At 38.6% G+C, this 22332-nt stretch overlaps 3 protein-coding genes across 6 annotated transcripts; 1 reads left to right on the forward strand and 2 right to left on the reverse strand.

Moving 5' to 3' along the window:
- The first annotated feature begins 855 nt into the window (after positions 1–855).
- Positions 856–9956, forward strand: agpat9l (1-acylglycerol-3-phosphate O-acyltransferase 9, like). 2 transcript variants are annotated; one of them, XM_037778587.1, is made up of 14 exons: positions 856–998; positions 1360–1555; positions 1664–1730; positions 2913–3061; positions 3162–3307; positions 4693–4767; positions 4878–4967; positions 5047–5140; positions 5233–5348; positions 5650–5705; positions 5934–6019; positions 6109–6237; positions 6380–6459; positions 8443–9956. In XM_037778587.1, exons 2-14 carry the CDS (start codon positions 1412–1414, stop codon positions 8549–8551), a joined length of 1341 nt encoding a protein of 446 aa, XP_037634515.1. In that variant the 5' UTR covers positions 856–998; positions 1360–1411; the 3' UTR covers positions 8552–9956. The 2 variants fall into 2 exon arrangements, 1 of the variants encoding a protein (XP_037634515.1); XR_005207952.1 differs by lacking the exon at positions 856–998 and having other exon boundaries at positions 1412–1555; positions 8443–8671; positions 9779–9956.
- A 1433-nt stretch (positions 9957–11389) lies between these two features.
- On the reverse strand, positions 11390–13521 carry myl7 (myosin, light chain 7, regulatory). The gene is made up of 7 exons (XM_037778264.1): positions 13417–13521; positions 13205–13306; positions 12309–12384; positions 12091–12195; positions 11932–12010; positions 11771–11819; positions 11390–11691 (listed from the first exon to the last, which is right to left on the reverse strand). Exons 1-7 carry the CDS (start codon positions 13417–13419, stop codon positions 11587–11589), a joined length of 519 nt encoding a protein of 172 aa, XP_037634192.1. The 5' UTR covers positions 13420–13521; the 3' UTR covers positions 11390–11586.
- Positions 13522–14453: 932 nt separating this feature from the next.
- gck (glucokinase (hexokinase 4)) lies at positions 14454–21808 on the reverse strand. Of its 3 annotated transcripts, none has more exons than XM_037776638.1 (10): positions 19391–19471; positions 18762–18924; positions 18471–18625; positions 18110–18229; positions 17222–17317; positions 17023–17122; positions 16752–16935; positions 16001–16156; positions 15375–15608; positions 14454–15183 (listed from the first exon to the last, which is right to left on the reverse strand). In XM_037776638.1, exons 1-10 carry the CDS (start codon positions 19469–19471, stop codon positions 15036–15038), a joined length of 1437 nt encoding a protein of 478 aa, XP_037632566.1. In that variant the 3' UTR covers positions 14454–15035. The 3 variants fall into 3 exon arrangements, with proteins under 3 accessions (XP_037632566.1, XP_037632568.1, XP_037632567.1); XM_037776639.1 differs by lacking the exon at positions 19391–19471 and adding an exon at positions 21417–21808 and having other exon boundaries at positions 15036–15183; XM_037776640.1 differs by lacking the exons at positions 18110–18229; positions 18471–18625; positions 18762–18924; positions 19391–19471 and adding an exon at positions 17396–17574.
- Between the last annotated feature and the right edge of the window lie 524 nt (positions 21809–22332).

A 22332-nucleotide genomic window follows, 5' to 3' on the forward strand; every position in this document is an offset into this window, starting at 1 on the left:
AGTTGACCAATGATAATTTTTTTCAAATTTTCATACATAAATTATTATTATTTTTTTTTTATTATTTTTTTACTGTTATTCCTTTATTGATAGAGACAGAGATAGTTATGAAAGGGGTAGAGAAAGGGGATGACATGCAGCAAAGGGCCACAGGTCGGATTTTTTAATTTTTAATTTTTAATTTTTAATTTTTAAAATTTTTAATTTTTAAAATTTTTAATTTTTAAAATTTAAAATTTAAAATTTAAAATTTAAAATTTAAAATTTAAAATTTAAAATTTAAAATTCCTTTATTGATAGAGACAGAAATAGTTATGAAAGGGGTAGAGAGAGGGGATGCCCTGCAGCAAAGGGCCATAGGTCGGATTTAAAAATTTTAAATTTTAAATTTTATATTTTAAATTTTATATTTTAAAAAATTTAAATTTTAAATTTAAAAAAAAATTTAAATTGAAAATTTAAAAAAAAAATTTAAATTGAAAATTTAAAAAAAAATTAATTTTTTTATTTTTTAAAATTTAAAAAAAAATTAAATAAAGAAACAGTAAAGTAAACAAGAAAAAAACAAATAAGTAGACCTTGTAATAATTTCCAGGGTCAAGAATGAACCAACTCGCTCTCATTTTGTATTTATTTCCTAATATTTTATTATCATAAGCTTTATTTTTGAAGGTAATCTCATTGAGGGAGACCTGCAGAATATTAAAAATAAAATAATATTTTATTATTATAAGCTTTATTTTTGAAGGTAATCTCATTGAGGGAGACCTGCAGAATATTAAAAATAAAATAATATTTTATTTGTAAGTATTTCCACACCAAACCTGAATAATGAGCCACGTGTCTGCGCTTCCCTGTGTGACCTCAGGAGGCGCTGCTGGGCTGCCGCTCTGTGAACTTTGTTCTAGTAGTAAATGGGCGTGTTTCCTCTCCGGGCTTCAGTCCTTTGAGTTATTATTCCTCAGGAAGGAAGAAGGACATGGATTCAGGTCTGACAGGTAAGATGAGCTCCTGTTGTCTCTATCTTGTGAATAAAGGCGCTGATATTCATAGAAAACTAACAGAACTAATGTAATCTTAGTAAACAATCTAAGTATAGAGGAGTCCTGACATAGTTTGGTTATTTATGGATTTGTTTATATTGGCAGGAAAACATGTGTTACTGATCGTCAGTGTGCCTGTGCTCTGTCAGTGCTGTGTACTATGACCTCTCCTGATTAAATGAACTTTTATTTACATTAGTTTGCTTCCAATGTCATTGTGATTTTGTTTGACATTCATATGTTAACAGGGGATTGTTTCCCTATTATTTTGGTGAAAATAGTGCAAATATATAACATATATTCTCCACACATACAGGACTGCACTACATCTGAGCGACAGCTGCTCTTTAAGGGAATATAAGGTGGAGATGGAGGATTTCTGGGCATCGGCCCTCTGGGCTCTGAAGATCTGGCTGTACATCATCATCAGCCTCATCATGTTCCCAGCCATGTTTGGCTTCTCACTGGGCATTTCTGAGACCTACATGAACATCCTGGTCAAAACATTAGAGGTACTATATTGTTATGTTCCTTGCAAATGTGCTTTAAGCTGTGCAGATACTCTGATTCTCATCCACTGGTCCATGAATGTGCCTCCTCTTGTCTGTCCTCCTCTACAGTGGGCCACTCTGAAGATACAGAAAGTCTTTGCAGATGAACAAACACTTAATGCTTCTGCATCTAATGGTGAGTAAAAAACTGTGTGTATGGAAACATGCTGTGGTAAGGGTGCTCTACTAAGGAAAGCTGTTGTCATATCCTTTATTGTGAAAGACGGGAGTTTGGTGACATATGCGTTGAGCTGCAGTTCTGGATTTCATCACACATTTTATTACATGTCTGGGCAGGCATGTTGCAATGATATCGCCCAGATGTGAAAAAGCACAGTGTTTCTGCATACAGATGCATTTCTTAAGTGATGACTGTGACCTTTAATGTCAGGACATTGTCCTCTGCACAGAGCAGTCACCGTCTGGCACCTCCTCTTATGATACAGGAAACAAGGTGAAGTTGCTGTTGGAACTCTGCCCATCTCACAATTACTCAACTCTTTATCAGTCGCTAAGTCTCAGAGGGGGTTATCCCCCCCACCCCCGCCGCTGTAAGACGTTATGTCAGCAAAATGTGGCCTCTGCAAAGTCCAAAGTATGTCAGTGTTACATTTTTAAAGTTGGGCGATGAATACAAGAAGTGAATGTCCTTCATAAACAGAGATAAGGCCGACATTGTTCTCAAAGTTTGGATTGAATATTGAATGCAGAGTTCCAGTTTTGGACTTTGCCTTCTGAGATATCAGATAACGTGGAGGCCGACTCTTAACTGTTCTGAGACCTGTTGTTAGTTCCCAGGCAGTGCAGCTTTCATTGCTTAAGACAGCTCAGTTCTTGTGTTAATATTATGTATTTCAGATCAAAAGATATGCAACACATTTTGTTGGCTAAGACTAATTTAATGCACCCATCTCATCTGTTCTCTTACTGTATTGGTGCCAGTATTTCATGTTGAAATTTGCAGATGCTTTGTTTGCCAAATGGCACATGTTGTACATCTGTATGTGGAGCAGGGTTGCTGTTGATTTTTTTCTTTTTCCTCTGAAGTGAATATGCTTTGATTTATTTTAATCATTTATTTTAGCTTTGTGTTTTTGTATAATTCTTGCCAAGGTACAGAATGTTATGTCCTTCCAAGAAACACGTCCCTGATTGAACTTTGATTATTTCTCTTCTGTTGGCTGGAAACAGTTTTGTCTTCTGACACTATCAACATTATCTGATAAGATATGGAGAGGCTGACTTTACTTCCAGATGACTGCTAAGATAACGCTTCCTATCAGATGATTGATTTTCACTCTGTGTGTGTGTGTGTCAGGTCTCATACAGAGGGAAGACGGCTCTATGGAGAAACATTTTGAGGAGCTCAGACTCAGTCGTCCCAAACCACCAGTGGGCGGTGATTTTACACTTAGTGACAGCTTCTATTTCACCCGGAGAGGCATTGAGAGCATCGTAGAGGATGAGGTACATTTCTACTTTATTAGCAAGAACACAGTTTGTCATGTAAATGGTAATAAGTGGACGTGTTGTGCTAGTCTGATTTTTGATTTCATTCTGAATTTAGGTGACCCAGCGGTTCTCTTCAGAGGAGCTGGTGTCGTGGAACTTGCTGACTCGCACCAACATTGATTTCAAGTATATCAGTCTGAAGCTAACGCTGGTCTACGGCCTCGGCATCTTTGTGAGATACTGCATCCTCGCCCCGCTCAGGTACACAGACACTCAATAGAGTCTGCTGCTTACTGCAAAGTTAAGATATAGTGATGCAAATGCAGTGTTGCCCTCCAAAGAGTGAGTCAGACCTCAGTGGGTGGAGGTTTAAACATTATGTAACAGCTGACATTGAAGTCCATTGAAAAAAGCAAGTCATGGAAATGCAAAATCATAAAAATGCAAAATTAGAATCTGTTATTATGTTCAAAGTAGGGCTGTCAAAATATCAGATTTTCACTGCACGATTATCGTGGCCAAAATAATTCACAATAGCGATTTTATCGCGATATCTATAGAAAATTTAAATCAGTCAAATTCATCTTTAACTTTGTTTATTGTGCGTTTTGTCTGTTTTTTAGCAAATGAATTACACTCAAAATATGAGTGTAGGGAGGTGGAGAGACAGTCTGTAACCACAACTGTACAAAAAGCATACAAAAAGAACAATTGCACTAATGGATAGTGAAAAGGCAACTACAGTATGAACTGATAAACAAAACATGCACAAGGCATAACATCTGCCAACAGGATATAATCATGTGTGTATTATCATCATGATATCAATATTTCATTCAGGGCCGGCTTAAGGCATAGGCCATATGTCACCCATCTTCTGTAGGGTTAAAATAAATAAATAAATAAATAAAAAAACGCCAGTGGGCGGCCTTCCTTATTTTTTGCATTGATGTAACAAATAAAGAAAAGAAAGAAATCCACTTTTCACCCCTGTATCTCTTTTTCTCACACTTGTTCATCGGCCCGGCCGCACTAATCTGTTAATAAAATTGTAAATTGAAGTGAAACTGACTAAACACATTTAAGCCAACAATACCAGGGCCCAATTGTTTATTTATATTATAATTACTGCAGTTAAAAAATCATATTTTTTGTCTTAAAACCATTGTGATGGTCTGATGCGTGTTGTGGTTTACGGGGCTAGGATTAGGGTTCTGGGGGGGTTGAACCGTAACCCCAGAGCAGTGCTCCAAATCTGAATTTTGCCTAATTGGGCACCAAAATAGCTAGAGCCGGCCCTGATTTAATTTTTTTAATATCACAGTTATCGTCAATACTGGTATATCGCAACACCCCTACTGTAGTTCAAAGCTTGACTAGTTTGTTCTTTACCAATGATTTTGCCGTTCACCTGTTGCACCAAAACTTGTGGATATTTGTCTCTGTTCAACGTATTTCTCTAACAACCTGCTATCAGATCATGCTTATTGTATGTCTGTGAAGGCTTAAATTTAAATTTCAGTTAGTGAGTTAAGTTAGTTTTCACCTTAAACTTAAAACATCATAGACCTATTTAATTTTTGTCCGAGTATTCAGTATTTTATCATGCGTAAAATTGAGGAATAAACGTGTTCCACTTTCTGCAGGATAACTCTGGCGTGCATCGGCCTCACCTGGCTGGTCATAGGAACATCTGCAGTTGGATTACTTCCAAACTGGAGGTGACCACGAATTCTAACCACACCAATAACAACAATATATTCCATATCTAACTTGTTTTCTCACATGGAGACGGTTCCCTCCTCATTCATGCTTCTTTGTGTGTTTTCAGGATGAAGTTCTGGCTGAGTGAGTGGGTCCATGTGATGTGCTACAGGATCTGTGCTCGAGGACTCTCTGCCACCATCTGCTATCACAACAGGTCAGTGAGCCTCCTCACCACCATGTGACTGTTTTAACAATCACATCAGGATCTGATACTGACTTCATGTCTTCAACAGGGAGAATAAACCCCAAAAAGGAGGAATCTGCGTTGCCAATCACACCTCTCCTATTGACATTGTGATTCTCTGCAACGATGGGTGCTACGCCATGGTACAAAAACATCTTTTATTCTAACATTTCTGCACTGATAAGGTCATTTTTCATGCTAAATCATGCCATAACTGTCATAATGTGATTACCAGGTGGGTCAAATACACGGAGGTTTGATGGGAGTCTGCCAGAGAGCCATGGTGAGGTCGTGTCCTCATGTCTGGTTTGAGCGAGCAGAGATGAAAGATCGCCATCTAGTGACCAAAAGGTCAGTCAACTCCAGCACGTCTCTTCAGGCTTGTCCTTGCACGTCTTTCTCGCCTGTATTTTCTCTCTGTGGCCGCTCTGGCACTAAAGAGATGTTGGCATTTTCCTGGCAGTAAAAACCTGCAGAGTTTCCAAACAAGAACAGATATGTTTTGGAAAGTTGAACAGTGACTCATACAGTTTGGACTCATAATATCACAGACACTCCTTCCAGATGTTTGATGTATTGTCCCAAAAAAAACTCTATGTAGATATTTATATAGTCAGTCAGGGTTTCCATTACCTCTCTGTGTTGCTTCCAGGTTGACGGATCATGTGAACGACAAGACAAAGCTTCCCATATTGATATTTCCAGAGGGTGAGTGTGACCACGTAGAGAGATAGAGTTACTTTATCCACAGCAGCTTTATGTTTGTCTTTGTATCATCAAAGATAAGACTAAGAGTAAGTGTTGTTATTTTAGCCCAGAGCCTGGTGGCAGTCTGGCCACTCGGTCGGTGACAAATGAGCAGCTATTTCATGTGGGTTTGGACAGAGCTCACACAACTCTGTCCCCTTTAATCTCCCGATGTCTGGTTTCCAACAGGAACATGTGTCAACAACACATCTGTCATGATGTTTAAAAAGGGAAGTTTTGAAATTGGAGCGACGATATATCCAGTAGCCATTAAGGTACTTTATTCCAGTCTGTCTGTCCAGATCCATTCACAGGTTTTCTGGCCTCACATATTTCAATGTATTTCTTTTTTTACTTTTCTCAGTATGACCCAAAGTTTGGCGATGCTTTCTGGAACAGTTCCAAGTACAGCATGGTCAGCTACCTGCTGAGGATGATGACCAGCTGGGCCCTCGTCTGTAATGTCTGGTACCTGCCGGCCATGCACCAGCAGGTGTGTATGACATGTGGCAAAACACGTGAGCACACGCATGCATAAAGCCACGTGTACAGCCCACAGGTGCCACCTCCACCACCCTCACCATATGTACACACATCACGGTCGACTAACTTTGTTGTTCATTCAAAAATGGCAGGAGGGGGAAGATGCTGTCCAGTTTGCCAACAGAGTAAAGTCGGCCATCGCTCATCAGGGAGGGCTGGTAGATCTGCAGTGGTAAGATGCAAAAGCTTTACTTTTTTATCAGTTGATTTTTATTTATTTGTTCTGGAATATTTTTCTTCTCTTTCTGACTTGTTCTGTGAGGACTTTTATATGAAGAGTTTAGTCCAGGTCTAGGCTTAATCGGTGATTAAGAATAGTGTTTTAACACACATACTGTACACACTAGGGCTGACCGATAAGTCGTATTTTCATCGGCATCGCGATATGAACATGCGCGATAAACACATCGCAAACGCAATGAATAAGAAAAAACATTATATTTAGGGATGATTATTGGAACCAGGAATTAAACAGGCTCTGAGGCTAATGACTGTAGTAGGACTGATGCTGACTGATGTCTGTTCTTCTGTCGTTCTAAGCTTCACTCAGTATTTTCATGTCAGGATTTATTTTATTAACATGTTAGATTGTTTCCAGTGAGATATTAATGAGTTTATATGGTGACTATGCTTTTGTAAACATTACTGTTGCTTCTTTAGAAACAACATTTAGCCTAGTTATATTTAAAATATATATATAGCCAATATGCACGCTTCAATATTTGTTTATTTATCGCAAGTCATATCGTCATCGCAATATTGAACAATGTTATTGCACATCGCAGATTTTCCTCATATCGGGCAGGCATAATGCTTACATAGTTGTACCATTGTATCACAGCTGGGGGGTGAATCTTTTATCAACTTAAAGGGCAAGTCGAAGCTAAGTTAAGCAATGTACTGCTGTGTGGACGTCACGTTAGTTCGGATCCGAAAGTCACAATAACAGAAAGAAACTAAACGATCGATGCAGCCGTAGACCAACAACTCCTGTGTTGGGAGTGTCAGTTGACTGGACCATAGAACTTCTAGCTGGTATGCACATTAAAACACCAGGATCCAAGAGCCATTTAACCATTTATTCAGTGAGGATAATGGGTGGAGGATGAAGGATGGATAATGTATGATGTCTTTTCTGCACAATAAACAAATGAAATCAATATATTGCCATGCTTACCACAATTAGAAATAATAAACAAGAGGTGCATAAGTTACCTTACATTATTAATGCATCAACTTCTTAATCCCATTACCTTATTGATTAGCACATTTTGGTAACCTACATCACTGCTTTGTGAGCGTTTCTATTTGAAAAAAAAAAGACGGGGAAGCACGCAGATGGACCCTTTAAGCTATAAATTCACCGAATGGCTTTTTGAAAAGGTTTCCAAAGGAATGATAACATCCACATGCGATCCTTTAAGTGAATGTCAAACATGAAAAGCACCAAAAAACAGTTATTTTTTAGCTCAACAGTGATATTCATTGACATCAAACAGATGTGGTTAAAGCAGCAGCAGGTAGAAATGGAGGAAATATGATTAAAAAAATATATTCTTATAAAACGGTCAATATATCATGACAGTAGTGCATGAGACAGGTAATCAGAAAAAAATCATATGTCTCTGTGTGCTCCGGTGCTCCTAATGGCATCTGCGAGATTTCACAGACCGGAGGAAAACAACCAATCAGAGCCGAGCTAGAGTCTTGCCTTCTCTGAGCAAGAAAACTCCGATCAAACGGTCAAACTAGGCAGCGCTGATCAAATATGAATCAATATTCTGTTACTGTAATGCCTATTTCTCACCTCAAATGTTCTCAGAAACATCTTGTAGTGTACTGTTTAGCTGTAAAATGAGAAAGTTTGTGTGTTGATGTTGAGATCAAGTTGAGGAAATACCAAGCACCGCCCACCAGCCGGAGCACAGCCAATAGGAACGCTCTCTCTCTCTGAAATGACCTGTGATTGGTTAAAGTCTCATGAGGAGGTGCAGAAGTCTAGTTATCTCTCAGAACACTTGAATTACAATATGCTGAAAGGTTATTATGGAATTCTTTGCCCAATGATGCCAAAAACATTCTGCCTACTGAAGCTTTAAATGATTAGCACCACTCTCATCAGTTTTATCCTGTCTCCACGTGGCTGCCTCTGCAGGGATGGAGGTCTGAAGAGAGGAAAGGTGAAGGAGTCGTTCAAAGAGGAGCAGCAGAAGCAGTACAGCGACATGGTGGTGGGAGACGACAGCAGCAGCAACAGTGACTGAGATGACCCCAGCCCTGTGGAGATTATACACTGGAAACAGACCTCTCTCCTCCAGTACGCTCCCGTCAGCTGGACCTGATACTGCCCCAAGTGGACTATTAAACACACTGTGAAACCTCAGGTACAGCTAAAAGGATGGAAAGTCACAGAATACACAAGTGCAATATTGAACTTTATGAGGAGCAGACGGTGAAAAGGGAAAGCTCTCTCTGTACTACTGCTGCTGAAGAAACTGTTGTGATTGAATGTAATGCATGAATGTCTCACACTCAGTCGACTCATTCATGTGCTGTTCGTTGTTTTTTAAAATAAATTTTAGTTTACAATTTGCAATATGCAAAAAGAACCTGGAGGTATTTTGTAGTTGTACTGTTTTATAACATAACATGACACATTATTTAATTCATATAACAGATTCTAAGACACAACGGTGATTTAAGCATTTAAATATTCTTGCAGCGTTGTACTGCAACATCATTAACACTGATACGCACACATAAAACATCACTTAACCTGTTTGAACACTCTTCTGTTATTTAATTTAACACTGATAGGTTTTAGTGGTTCAAAAAGGAACGTTTTTGCACGATGCTTTTGGTAACGTTTGACCCCTCACCCTTTTTTTTTCACACAACTGCAAAGGATCACAAGTACCACAAGGGTTTGGCACTTAAATAATACATGATGATGATGTTGAGTGTGAAAGATAGTTCATTAAATGTCCACATGTGATGTGATGGTCTCAAAGGACAACACACAGCTGAGACTTTTGGGATTTCTGTCCACTGTTTCCTGAAGTGTGCTCCTCACTGCTGACACTTTTCTCTGGGTTCACCTCTTTGGCTCCTTAAAGCAAATTAAAGAAGGATGTTTGGCTATTAAAAGTTGAATCAGAATCAATCCTGATATTTATTTTGCTTCAAATTGTTCTCACCATCCTTCTCATTATCACTCTTTGGATCTGTGTTGACCTGGACGACCTGTGTAACAACAAACATAATCACATTGTGCCTTTAAACCAGTCAGATAAGAGCCTCTACTTGATGTCAGTACTCACCTGTAACAGGTTACGTTTGTTAATCTTCCTCTGTTTGAGTTCCTCATATCTGCAAATATACACGATGAAAATAAGTTTACATGCCAAGAAACTCAGCTGAGTCTATATGTGTTGTGGAGCGCAGCCAGAGCGTTCTTTAACATGTGACTTCCTGTCTCTTCTTCCTTTTAGTGAACCAGCCGGCAGAAACAAACGGTTCAGTGAAATATTTATGAGCCTGATTAGTGCCTCACATCTGTGTCTCCCTCTGCACAGTTCAGATGACAAACAGGTTGCTGTTGATTCAGACCAGCAGTGTTTAAATGAAGCTGCTTTCATCTCTCGGCAATAAAACTGCTCTGTGATAAATCTTCTGGTTTGACCTCAATGAATACGATGGTTTCTGCACTATCACACTATATATCCTGTGATTCTTGTGGGCTATGCTTTTATATTTAATCAGTTATGTTAGTTTTCGTCACTTATGCGTAGCCATTATCTAATGAACTGCTGGAAAACTGGAGAATGAGTGTGTCTCCATGATTACATCTGCATGCACTTTTGTCAGCTGGTTGGTTTTACAGTATAACATCTGCAGTGGGACTAAACGAATTAGAGGTGACCACCAAATATACCCATTCTACACAAAATGTATGAATATATTACCTGCAATTTAACAGTTACAATTTTACAGATTTGGCCTGCAGCACTGCTACATTTTCTATTTAGTGCTTTTATCAGTAAAAGAAACACAATGGAACCAAATTTACAACTAAAAATGTTGTATTTCCTGTATTAACATCCCTATAATGTGCTTTGAATGTAAATAATGCAGACAATTCTCTGTTCTGTGTACTGAAAAGAGTCACTTATATATTAAATTCGAAGGGTAAACTCGTTACACGTCAGTACACACGTGCAGTATTGTACCCACCTTTGCAGATATGAGTCACAGTTCCTGTTGGCAGGTTTGGTCCCCCTCCTCAGTCCATCTGGAGTCCATGTCATGCTGTTATCTACTCCCACATCCACCCTGCCTGCAGCTCCAGATGCAATAGGCATCTCTGCCACTAGATCTTCTGATTTCAGAAATCCAGCTCAAGCTCTGCTTGTTGCAGATGTGCTAAAGGTGGAGCTGGCCCTGCAGTATTTCACACACTCCTCCTGGTCCTCCTGATGTTGACTGGCTGTTTGCTGTGCGAGCAGCAAAATGTGGCCGTGGAGCTTATGGAGGTGTTTGTTGTTGTATCCATGGCAACAGTGTCGCCAAAGAATGGAGCAGCAGTGAGGCCTCTGTGAATGGGATGGGACCGCTGACATCTTCTGTACTTCAGCTTTTATTTTATTTTATTTATTTTGTTTTGTTTTATTTTGTTTTATTTTATTTTATTTTATTTTATTTTATTTTATTTATTTTATTTATTTTATTTATTTTATTTATTTTATTTTATTTTATGTTTCATCATGCGATCTCTCAATATACAGAGGAACAAAATGACTACTGACAATTATTCATAATCTGAAGCAAAAATATTATATTCACCTAAATTAGGTGTTAACCCCTCTCTAATCCTCTCCTGTCTTTATATAATTTTCCTTTACTTTGAATGTAATTTTGTGTAGTGTGTGGATAAGATTCTGACTCAAGTTACATATTTCCTGATAAGTTGAGTTAAATTTAGTTTATTTATTGAAATAATCACCGATAGGACTTTTTCTGTGTGTGATGTTCAGAATTTTTCCTTTTGGATCACAGCAGGACTTTTTAGTCTTATTCCATATACAGTGTTGCTTAACAAAACGAGCATTTGAGGTAAACTTTATTCTCAATAGCATACAAACAAATGAAAAAACACACCAGTTAGACAGCTGAGATTGAATGAATCAGATATTACAACATTATTCCACCAATCATTAATGTTTCTGAATGAGAACCAGCCAGTTTAAAAACAGTTATCTGCATGTTTAGATGACCTGATGTGACCTGACTACAGTCCTGGTTAGGATTCCTCCTTCTCGTCTCCGTGCGTGATGGTGTAGCAGAGCGACTTGTAGTCGATGTTGCCAGTCGGGTCGATGGGAGCGAGAAGGAAGGCCTGATCCACCTGGAGGTTTATCAAGTGACAATGATTATCTTAAAGAACAGTTTGAGAGTCTGTCAGTATACAGATAGAAAACACAAACCTCCTCTGCTGTGAATTTATCAGCCTGGTTCATCAGTAACCGTTTAAACCTGGATAAACAAGACACAAAACAATGTAAAAGGATAAATATGATACAGTAGTGTTACGGCTAATTTGACAAATATGAATAATGTGAAAAATATTGAATAAAATGTATCTTACTCATCCTTGTTAACAAAGCCCGTCCCATTGGGGTCAAAAAGTTTGAAGGCAGCGAGTATGGTGTCTTCAGGATCGGTGCCTGGAGGAAAACAAAGCATCTTCTAAAGGTTCATTAAATAAATATCAAATATTTTTGGGATATCTGAGAGAAGCTCTCACCGTTGAGTTTCTCCCCAAAAAGAGTCAGGAAGACGGTGAAGTTGATGGGACCCTTCCCCTCGTTCAACATCTCATCCAGCTCCTCATCGTTCACGTTAAGCTTCCCTGGTACACAAACACACAATTTAAACAAATATATCAGAAGCAGGTTATATCAGTAAAGCCTTTTCTATTTTTAGGTATACATTAATAGATTAAAAAGATAAAGAAGTGAATACCCAGCTGTCCATAGGTCTGCTTCAGGTCCTGTTTTTTGATAACACCGTCTCTGTCTTGGTCAATGCAACCAAAAGCCTGCAGGATAAAACACCAACAAAATATGAAATAGGCACATATTTGAAACATTTTTCTTTTGATTTACAAGTTTTCACAAGTGCATGCAGGCTGATTAGCATTCATTTAAATGATAGAAATACTAAAGAGGAGCTATATTTCACCCGGCACAGTTCACTATAATCACTTCTTCCTTAATAACCAGATGAGTTATATTTAAAACTTTTCTTCCTTTTCACTGACAAGAGTCCAAAAGAGGTGAATTTAGTCGGACAAACCATTATTAATGAATAGTAAATGTAAAATTTGCTCTTTACAATTGGTGCTTCAGAAGTTTATTTAATGCATCTCCAAGGGAACTGCTACATTATTCATTATTGTTGAAAATTGATGTAAGGAGTTATGCATTAATATTTTATAGGGCTTCTTGTACAATAAGCTGTTTGCTAAAAAAATAGCCAAGGGTAATTACGGCAGTACACTTTTTTCTGGATACTGATAAATTAACTTAAAAATGTGAAACAATTATTTTAATTTCATTGTTTTTGGTTGAAATTAACAAAATGTAGACAGGCTTTAGAGAATCTATTAACTCAAAATTATTCTACATTTTTAATCTCTCTTGCATGAAATAAAATGGTTTGCAGTGGGCATGTACTTTTCATCCATGCAGTTTGTTTATAAGGGCGCTCCAATCATTTCTATAAATTCCCTCTCCCTGTTTCCCTTCCCTTGCATGGATTTGAAAATCACAAAATCACAGGTTCCTACACAAATGTCCTGCAATAGAAGTTTCAAAGGGAGCTGCTGTGTGAATGTAGGACAAGATGCAGTACTGTACCTCTTTGAACTCCTGTATCTGGGACTGCTCAAACATGGAGAAGACATTGGAGCAAGACTTCTGTGCTCCCCTCTGTCTTTTATTGGACGCCTTCTTACTCGCCTGAGAAGATCAACACAAACTGAGTAAGTTTACAAAAGTATATCTTTGCTAAGAATACAAGGAATAAAGGAATCCCCTTTTTAAATCATCACTGACTGAAAGTGACTTACCATGTCTGAATGATGGTATGATGAACTCCCAGCCGAGGTGTGATGCTGGGGTGGGTTTATGTACGGCCTGTCTTATCTTCTGCCCTCCTATAATAGCCTGTGGTGGGCAGCTCAGTCCCTTACATGGCCATCGCTGCTCTCTGTGTGTCACTGAAGGGACCTGATAAGAGGTGAAGCAGCCATGCAGGATTCCTCTGGGCTGGAAAATAGAGATACGAAGAGCAGAGAGGAGACGGGGGGAAAGTGACCTCTGACGATTGACAGTCACTAAACCAAATAACATTGCACTTTAGAGGTCAAATGAAGCCGTGCTTGTAACTTTAATGTATGTTTTATGTGCACTATTATCAGGACTTCAGTAACAACATTGTGCAATGCTACATTTACGACAAATATAATGATTTTCTGTTATTCCAGCAAATGAGATATGATGAACTCAGGGGTCTCCCAAGGACAGAGGGACTATTCTGTTTTTATTTCATACCTTTTTAAAACTGTTTAAATGAAAATGACTGTGATCAAATAAAACCCACTTAAAATATAGCAGCTGTTGTATTATCTAGGACCAAGTGAAATAAGTAGGGACAACACTTAAAATGTGTCTTGATTTACTTTGGACAGCAGTTTCCTGTTCAAATGTGACAATAAGTCACAACTTCAAGATTTGTTTACAGGTTCACATAACCTAAAAAAAACATCTGCTAATTCATTTCAGCTGTGGCTGCAACTAAAGATTATTTTCATTGTCGATTATTTTCTCGATCGATCGATTAGTTGTTTGGTCTTTAAAATGTCAGAAAATGGTGAAAAATGTCGATCAGTGTTTCCCCAAAGACCAAGGTAACGTCCTCAAATGTCTTGTTTTGTCCACAACTCAAAGATATTCAGTTTACTGTCATAGAGGACTAAAGAACCCAGAAAATATTCACATTTAAGAAGCTGGAATCAGAGAATTTGGACTTTGTTTTCTTAAAAAATGACTCAAAACGATTAGCAAAATAGTCATATTTGTCAATCAAAAAAAACAATAACATACATTTAAAGTATAATAGTTTAGTTTAATTAAGCAATTTTATTTACAGTTATTCACATCCAAAGCACATTTCATCATGCACACGTGAAAAACTACAACCTACCGGCTATTTGTTGTGAACATAACATTTAAATATACAATTTACCAAAGACATATTTCATTACTCACAAATAGAAATTACTACACAACAAAGCAATGAATTTGATTTAGTCATAGTTTACAGCAGCATTTACAAAAATAATCCGGGTATTATAATATATCATCAATAATACATCAGGTGTTTTTTTAAATGGGCCACTTCATACCCAAACACCATCAACAGGCAGTGACACACACGGTTCAGAAACACTGAAATTGCTACGAGTTGGTCTAACGCTACCGAATACTTTATAATACAAGCTGCTTTCTTGTCTGTACATCTTCCAGCTGTGAGCGTCCAGTTTGCTGACACACATCCCCCAGAGCCTGAAAGAGGCCGGAGCTGCCGACGGTGGATGACGTGTCATCAGTGTTCTCTAGATCAGAGTTCAGGCTTGCTTCGCCGCCGTGCTGCCGGGAGACGGCTCAGTGCGGCACTCAGCTCCCTTTACTGTGTCAGCATGCACGCGGCCATCTTACAGGCCACCGCTGAGATGAGGGCGGCTCCGCGGCCGCTCCCCTCCTCCGACTGGATGAAGGTGATCTCACAGTGGGGCGTGAGGTCCCTGACGATTTTGTGGAACCTCTCACGGAAACTGAGATAGAGAAACAACACGTTTAAGTGTAAAGAAACAGTCTGTCCCACCTCCTTTTTGTGTTCTCTCTGGATTTGGGAAGTTCTTTTCAGTCAAGATAATTTAAGCACTGCATTCTGGGTAAATCTAAATCACTTTGTTTAGTATGTAATATATTCAGAAAGATATCTTAAACTTGGGGCATTCCTCACCACGGGTGCAGCTTGTAGACGGATCCGTCGACCCCCACTGTGATCTTCAGCGCTTCCTGGCTGCGCCGCTCCCGCATCAGGTTGATCACACCAGCGAGCCCGGCGGCGCACATGTGAGCGGAGCGAGTGGAGACGCTCTCGCAGACCAGACGCACGATGTCACAGTCCATCTCTGACGGCAGGACGCCCAGCGAGGACAGGATGTTATAGATCTGTTTTCTGTCCCCGGTGTCACTGAAAAACAAAGAGCAGTAGTTTAAAGTTCCACTATGTACATAATACATAAATAATGATATCACTACTATGTTTATATATATTATAGATATACCACATTTTATATTTACTCAATATTCAAATATTAAATCAAGTTTCTACAAATACTGCAACCAGATTGCTTTCCAATACTCCCCATCAATACTGTTATATAATCTTATGTCATCAGCATACGGTTACATAACACAGCAGGCTTTACATTAGTATTTGTTTTTGCTATATCTATATTTTTTTCCCCCTCTGTGCTTGGATAAATAATCATCTTCATCATCTTTTGTCTGATTTTTTTAAAGGCAACATATATTAATATAGTCTTATATGTTGTCCTGAGGTTAGGATTCATCGGTGCTCACCCCTCCATCTGTGAGACATAGCGCGTCTCAAAGCTGCCACGTGTCTTCAGCAGCTCTGACGCTTCGCCGTTAAACAGCAGGTTTTCATTCACCAGCTTCATCAGAACGAGCCGGACCAGCTCACCCATGTACTTCCCGCTGATCAGCTTCTCGTATCTAACAGGAGGCGAGGACAAAAGAAGGAGACGGTAACTTTAAATAAATATTGATAGGAAGGGTGGGAACGGGAAATCGAGAGAGGAAGACACAGGAAGGATATGCACGTCACAAACACACATAAGCAAACAACTTTCTCTTCTTTCAAAGAATGAGGATGACAACGTCAATGCTTAAGAGGCTCAATGAGGCTGGGCTCAGCAGTTGTCTACCAGCGCAAAAAGGTAAACAGCCATTAGGCCGACAGGCAGCGGAGAGGGGTCATTAATCTGACCACCCCACACGCTGACTGACCACTGACGTATGAGGGCTCTGGCCATTTACAAACATCCTCAGGAAAAACAAGTGGTAGCTCAGCAACTACACAGAGACCTCGGGAGAGAGTCGGGTGAGTATTACCACATAAGGATGATTAATTCAGAAAAACAATAAGAGAATGAGGGAGGGAGTGTGCTTTAAATCACAATGTGTATCTATCACCTTTAATGATATATTACTACACACAGTAGACGAAGTTGGAACACATATAGAGTCGGGTCAAACGAGTGATTCTTGTGTGTGAATTTGACCGAGTGTTTGAAATGAATGGACTCACAGCTGTTGTCCGGGGTTAATCGAGGTCTCGTCCACCACTCTGTCGTACTCCAGTCTGAACTCCTCCAGCTCCCCGTTGTTTCCGAACGCCCCCCACTCCGTGTTCACGCACATCCGGCCCTCCTCCCCTTCCACCAGCTCCACGGTCCTCATCTCCTCCATGTAACACGCATTACAACCAGTGCCTGGTAAAACAAGAGGCAAGAATACGACCGTTAGATGTGCTCGAGTCTGCATGTCTCTGCATATGTTCATGAGTGCATATTACTTACCAACAATCATCCCGACTTCGCAGCTGCGATCCTCGTAATAGCAGGAAATCATGGTGGCTACTGTGTCATTCACCATGGCAACCACATCCATCTCAAAGTCCTAGATGGCAACACCAAATTACAATGCATTTAGAGTCATCCAGCTGCATACGGGTGTTACAAATCAGTCTTGTGTTGTTTCTAATCTGCAGTAACTCACCCCTCGTCTCTTGATAGCATCTCGGAGTAAACCAACAACGTTGTTCCCTTCTACCCCAGAAGCCTTGAAGCCTTTGGTCCAGTTCAGCAGGATACCCTGTGGAGGGAAAAAACGTAAATGTATAAACTTTATAATACAGTATACAGAACTTTCATAAATCTGGCAAGTCTTAACTGGTCTTAGTATTGTTCAAAGGCATATGTTCTAAACTGGAAGCAAGCACAGGCTGCAGCCCATTCTGCCCTTATGAAAGATGTCATGCAGCACTTGCATCTGGGAAAAATCAAATTCTCACTGAAAGGGAGTGAAGACGAATCCTATCAAATCTGGCAACCCTTCATCAACCACTTCAAAAACAGTGCACTAATCCTTCCCAAAAACTAGCCTGGATTAAACATGATTCACAAAAGCACTAATGAGATACTCAACATCCACTTACTTTTTTTCTATCTCACTTATTATTTATTTATTTATTTATTTATTCATCTATTTATTGTTTTGATACATTTTTCTGTTGCCTATATTTGACCTGAATTTGCATTAGATTAAGGTATTGCAATGTAATTTCCAATAGGCCTACTACTTTTCCCTCATACGTGTATGATAATTCCCCCTGTAAAACATTGATTTGTTTTACTTCCATTACTGTTTGCTTTTATTAATTTTCATTGTATTTATATATACATATATTTTTATTATTTTTTTATGTCTTCTTAATACCTGTACATAAAATACTTTTTCCTATTTTTCCACTGTATGTTTCACTCTGAAAACCCCAATAATTTAGTTTAAAAAAAAATTTAAAAAAATTAAATTAAATTAAATTAAATACAAATAAATAAATGAACACATGAATAAATTAATAAATGTACAAGTATAATATCCTACCTTGTCAATGTCCTCGTGTCGTACAGGAAAGGAGAAGGTGAAACCCAGAGGAAGCTTCTTGTGCTTGATGTGATGTTTGTCCAGAAAGTCTGACATACACTCTGCTATGTAGTCAAATAGCTGCAGACAAGAGAGAAAGAGAGGATGTGAGATGTGGACAAACTGCACTATAATTAGTGCTAAAATCATTCTGAGAGGTTTAGAGTCAATGCTACAACGGTGTTTACAGAAAACCAGACTCTTTTGGCACTCTTGGATAGTTTTAAACAGTCATCATAGAGCTGAATCAGCTCCACAAGTGGACAACTACAAATAACTGGTGATGAGAAATCAAGAAGAATTGCTACTGGAGTCTTCTAACCATTTCAGCAGTGCCTGTCATGGTATCTTCAGGGATGGAGTACATCTGGTTCGTGGTCTCCACCTTCCAGCTCCTCTCCTCGTCTTCACCCACCTTCACAAGCATCACGCGGAAGTTGGTCCCCCCCAGGTCCAGAGCCAGGAAATCTCCCACCTCTGTCAAAACACACACTACATCTGAACGTGCACGTACTGGCTTTACCTGCACAGGTGATAATCATTAGATTACATCTTGGTGACTTTACCAAAACAAAAAAAAATACAGTGATGATCTTATGATGGAAGTATCTACCTGATCCCTCGGGGGTGGAGCAGACGTAGGTTGGAAGCATTTTGACGCTGGCCTCTTCGTGCGTCTCTAAACGCAGTCCTCTGTCCATCTCACGCTGCATCCTCTTCATCACTTCTTTGAGGTCTTCCTTGCTCAGCCTGAACTCTGACAGGACCTGTTCGACCTGCAACGACAGGAGAGAAGAGCTGGTCAGGAGAAACAATTAACTATCTTTATACATATGACACTTATTTTGAAAAGATAAGTGAGGTTTCACTTTGGAAAAACAAGAAGGAAAATCAGAAGCAGTAATAGCAAAAAAGGAATCAGAGCACATGAAACAAATGAGATGCAACAGAAAGAAAAAAATCACTACTACAGTACAAAACAATGAAATGAAGAGCTTCAGAGTTCCCACATACGACCATATTTTCAGTAAAGTACAGAACAAAGCATCATCTAAACATCTAATACAATCAATGTCCTCACCCAGAGTTTCTTCTGAAACAACAGGGCACAGTCTGTGTGTAAAGACTTTGATTAATTTACATAACATCACATTGGATAAAAGCACAAATCCACAGTGATAATAAAGTGAAAAATGATTTAAACCTCTACCAAATCTTACTGGACAGAAAAGTGAATCTTACCATGAGGATTTCATCAACCACAGAGCTGTAGCTACAAGGCATCTTCACCATCTGGTCGATGTGAGAGCTGACACACGGCATCGTCTCAGGTTTAACTAAATGAGCCTCTCTGTGTGTGTGTGTGTGTGTTTCTAGGTGTGTGGTGAGTGTGTGTCCAGCCTGTGTGTGTGCAGAGTCAGTGAAGTGTGAGAGTAGCACTGAATGGGAACCTCAGCTGTTTTTATGCTCAGGTGAAGTGGGCTGGCCTTACCGGACACGCAAAACGCCCAAACCCCTTCCCAAACTCACCCCATCTGGCCATCGGGAGTCAACACCCCCCACCCCGACCACCCACCCAAAAAAGCCTAAAGTCTACATGACCTACTTTTTGCAAAAATGAAGGTTGAAGGACAGCTCAGTTTTATTGCAGGCATTTGGATGGAGTTATGTAATATATATCACTTCATCTATGACTTGTTTCTACATGAAGCTCTATTAATATTGAATATACACAGTTATTGTATTCCTTTATTGATAAAACAAATCTTAATAACTAAGAGAGATGCTCTTTATTATTTGACATCCACTTACTTTTTTTCTCTCTCACTTATTTATTTATTTATTTATTATAAATAATATAAATATAAATGTTTCTTTTGCCTATATTTGACCTGAATTTGCATTAAATAAAGGTATTGCAATCTAATTTGCAATAGACCTACTGCTTTTCCCTCATACGTGTATGATAATTCACCTGTAAAACATTGATTTGTTTTATTTCCGTTACTATGTTGTTTTATTTGTTTGTTTTTTTAATTTCATTCTATTTATATATACAAATATATATTTTTTTATGTTTTCTTAATATCTCTTAAAATATTTCTTCCGATTTTTTTCTATTTATTTTTCCTACTTTCTGACTTGTTTAATGAATGCATGCCCTACTTAATCATAATAAATTATTCTACATTCTGACCTATATGATTTATGAATTCTATGTTATCATGATGGCATTTTAAATAGTTAAAAAAAAAAGGTTTTACCACAAAATATTCTTGATCTTGTGATATACAATATGTTCTGAATACTTTGCCTTGTGTTGTTTGTCTGTAATTTACTTTAATTTGCTGCTATCTTAGCCTAGACAACTGTTGAAAAAGAGACTTTTCAGCCCAGAGAGGTTTTCATAATCATAATTTCACAATAATCACAGTGATTTGTCAGCGTGAATAACTGAGTAACCATTACTTTTAGGGTTTATAACCTCAGATAGCCTTTTAACCTTGCAAAAAAGAGTTAATTTGGTAAATTATTCTTTGCTTTTATGAGTCAAGGTGTAACCTGTGACCCGACTTGAGATTTTACAGCCCACCATCATGACAAACCAAATACACCCTTAGATCTGAACTCATCATTGTTTTTATTTAACATCCAATGCCACCGGGTTGCTCAATGAGAGAACATTGAGAGAGTTGTGCATATATTTGTAAAAATTAGCAACATGTCTAAAATTAGCAGCAGAGGGGGATGAATGACCTCTAAAACTAACAGCAGTGTGGTGCAGGTCAAGGCCTCCGCTGCTTATCAGCATCGGTAGTTTACCTGAGCAGAGGTCAGAGCTTTTCTTAGCTCTGACCTCTCGCCATGAGGTAACGCTGACCCTCTCCCCCAGTGCCCTGATATTTCTCTGAAGTAAGTCACACTGACCTAAAGACACATACAGTTAAAATAATCCAACACTGCTCATAATTTATACCCTCTAGCATGTTATATGACATCATCACATATCTCCTGGTTACTTCACTGAAATTATGACACTTAATAAAATATTTAAACAGATGATACTATGCACTGATGCAACATTACAACACTTGACTTGCTTTACCCACACATATCTAGTCACTTATTTGATGGGTACATATTAACTGAAATTCTTTGCTACTATTGACCTATTTACTGATCTATATATAGACCTACTGACTTACTTAGATAGACAGATAGATAGATAGATAGATAGATAGATAGATAGATAGATATTTTTCTTTACCTTGTCCATATCACGACGAGGATTAAATCCTGAGTGTCCCACCGACCATTAGTCCTCTAAGAGGAAATTCCCAGAAGTTTTGGAGATTCCCAAGTTGCTGCTGTTCTGGTGTTTTACAGTAACTCGGCGTCCGTGCATGAAGTGCAAACAAAATATTATCCTTTTATGGGAAACGCTATTATATTCCCAACACGTCTGATCTACATAATGTTCAGCAGCAGGTCAAATCAGATTTTTTCTTTTCTTGCAGATATTTTAAGGGAAAAAATAAGGGTTCATCTTCATTCCTACAAAAATATATGCATTCATTTTCACTATTATATATATCATATGCTAAAAAAAAACTACAGATTCATCTTCATTCCTGCAGATATACTATGTAAAAACCTGTGGATTTGTCTTCATTCTTGCTGTCAACAGTTCCAGTTAAAATCCGCATCAGCTCACTGGATGATGTGCCATCAGATCCAACAGGAAAAATAGATTAAAACACTGTGTTTCCCATCCAAACCTTCATTCCAGTGACGTACAATGCATTCTGCAACTGACAAAAAATATTAAGCAAACCTCCAGTTAGCTGGCCTTCTTACTGACCGTGTTACCTCAATATCTTAACGCAACCAAAAGTAGTTCCAGGAAAGAAAAAGTAATTTCTTCCCCCCAGTGCAGCTGTCCTGTCAACAGATGCACCTAAAGGCTCAGTGGTTTCCATGCCAAAACGATTTCAATGTGTTGCCTTGGAAATGAATTACAGGCACACTTCTGCCATGGAAAACACTTACCACTGAGTTAAGTAGCCAGGGGGAAATTGTTAAATGGAGCAAGATTACCAGAGAAAACATCAATTGAGGGTGCCATTTGGGAAGACAAAAAATTTGGGAGACTCACAAGGACACCGAGCTGTTTAAAACTTTAG

This window comes from Sebastes umbrosus, chromosome 8 (genome assembly GCF_015220745.1).
Source record: "Sebastes umbrosus isolate fSebUmb1 chromosome 8, fSebUmb1.pri, whole genome shotgun sequence".
In the NCBI taxonomy this organism is placed as follows: Eukaryota; Metazoa; Chordata; class Actinopteri; order Perciformes; family Sebastidae; genus Sebastes; species Sebastes umbrosus.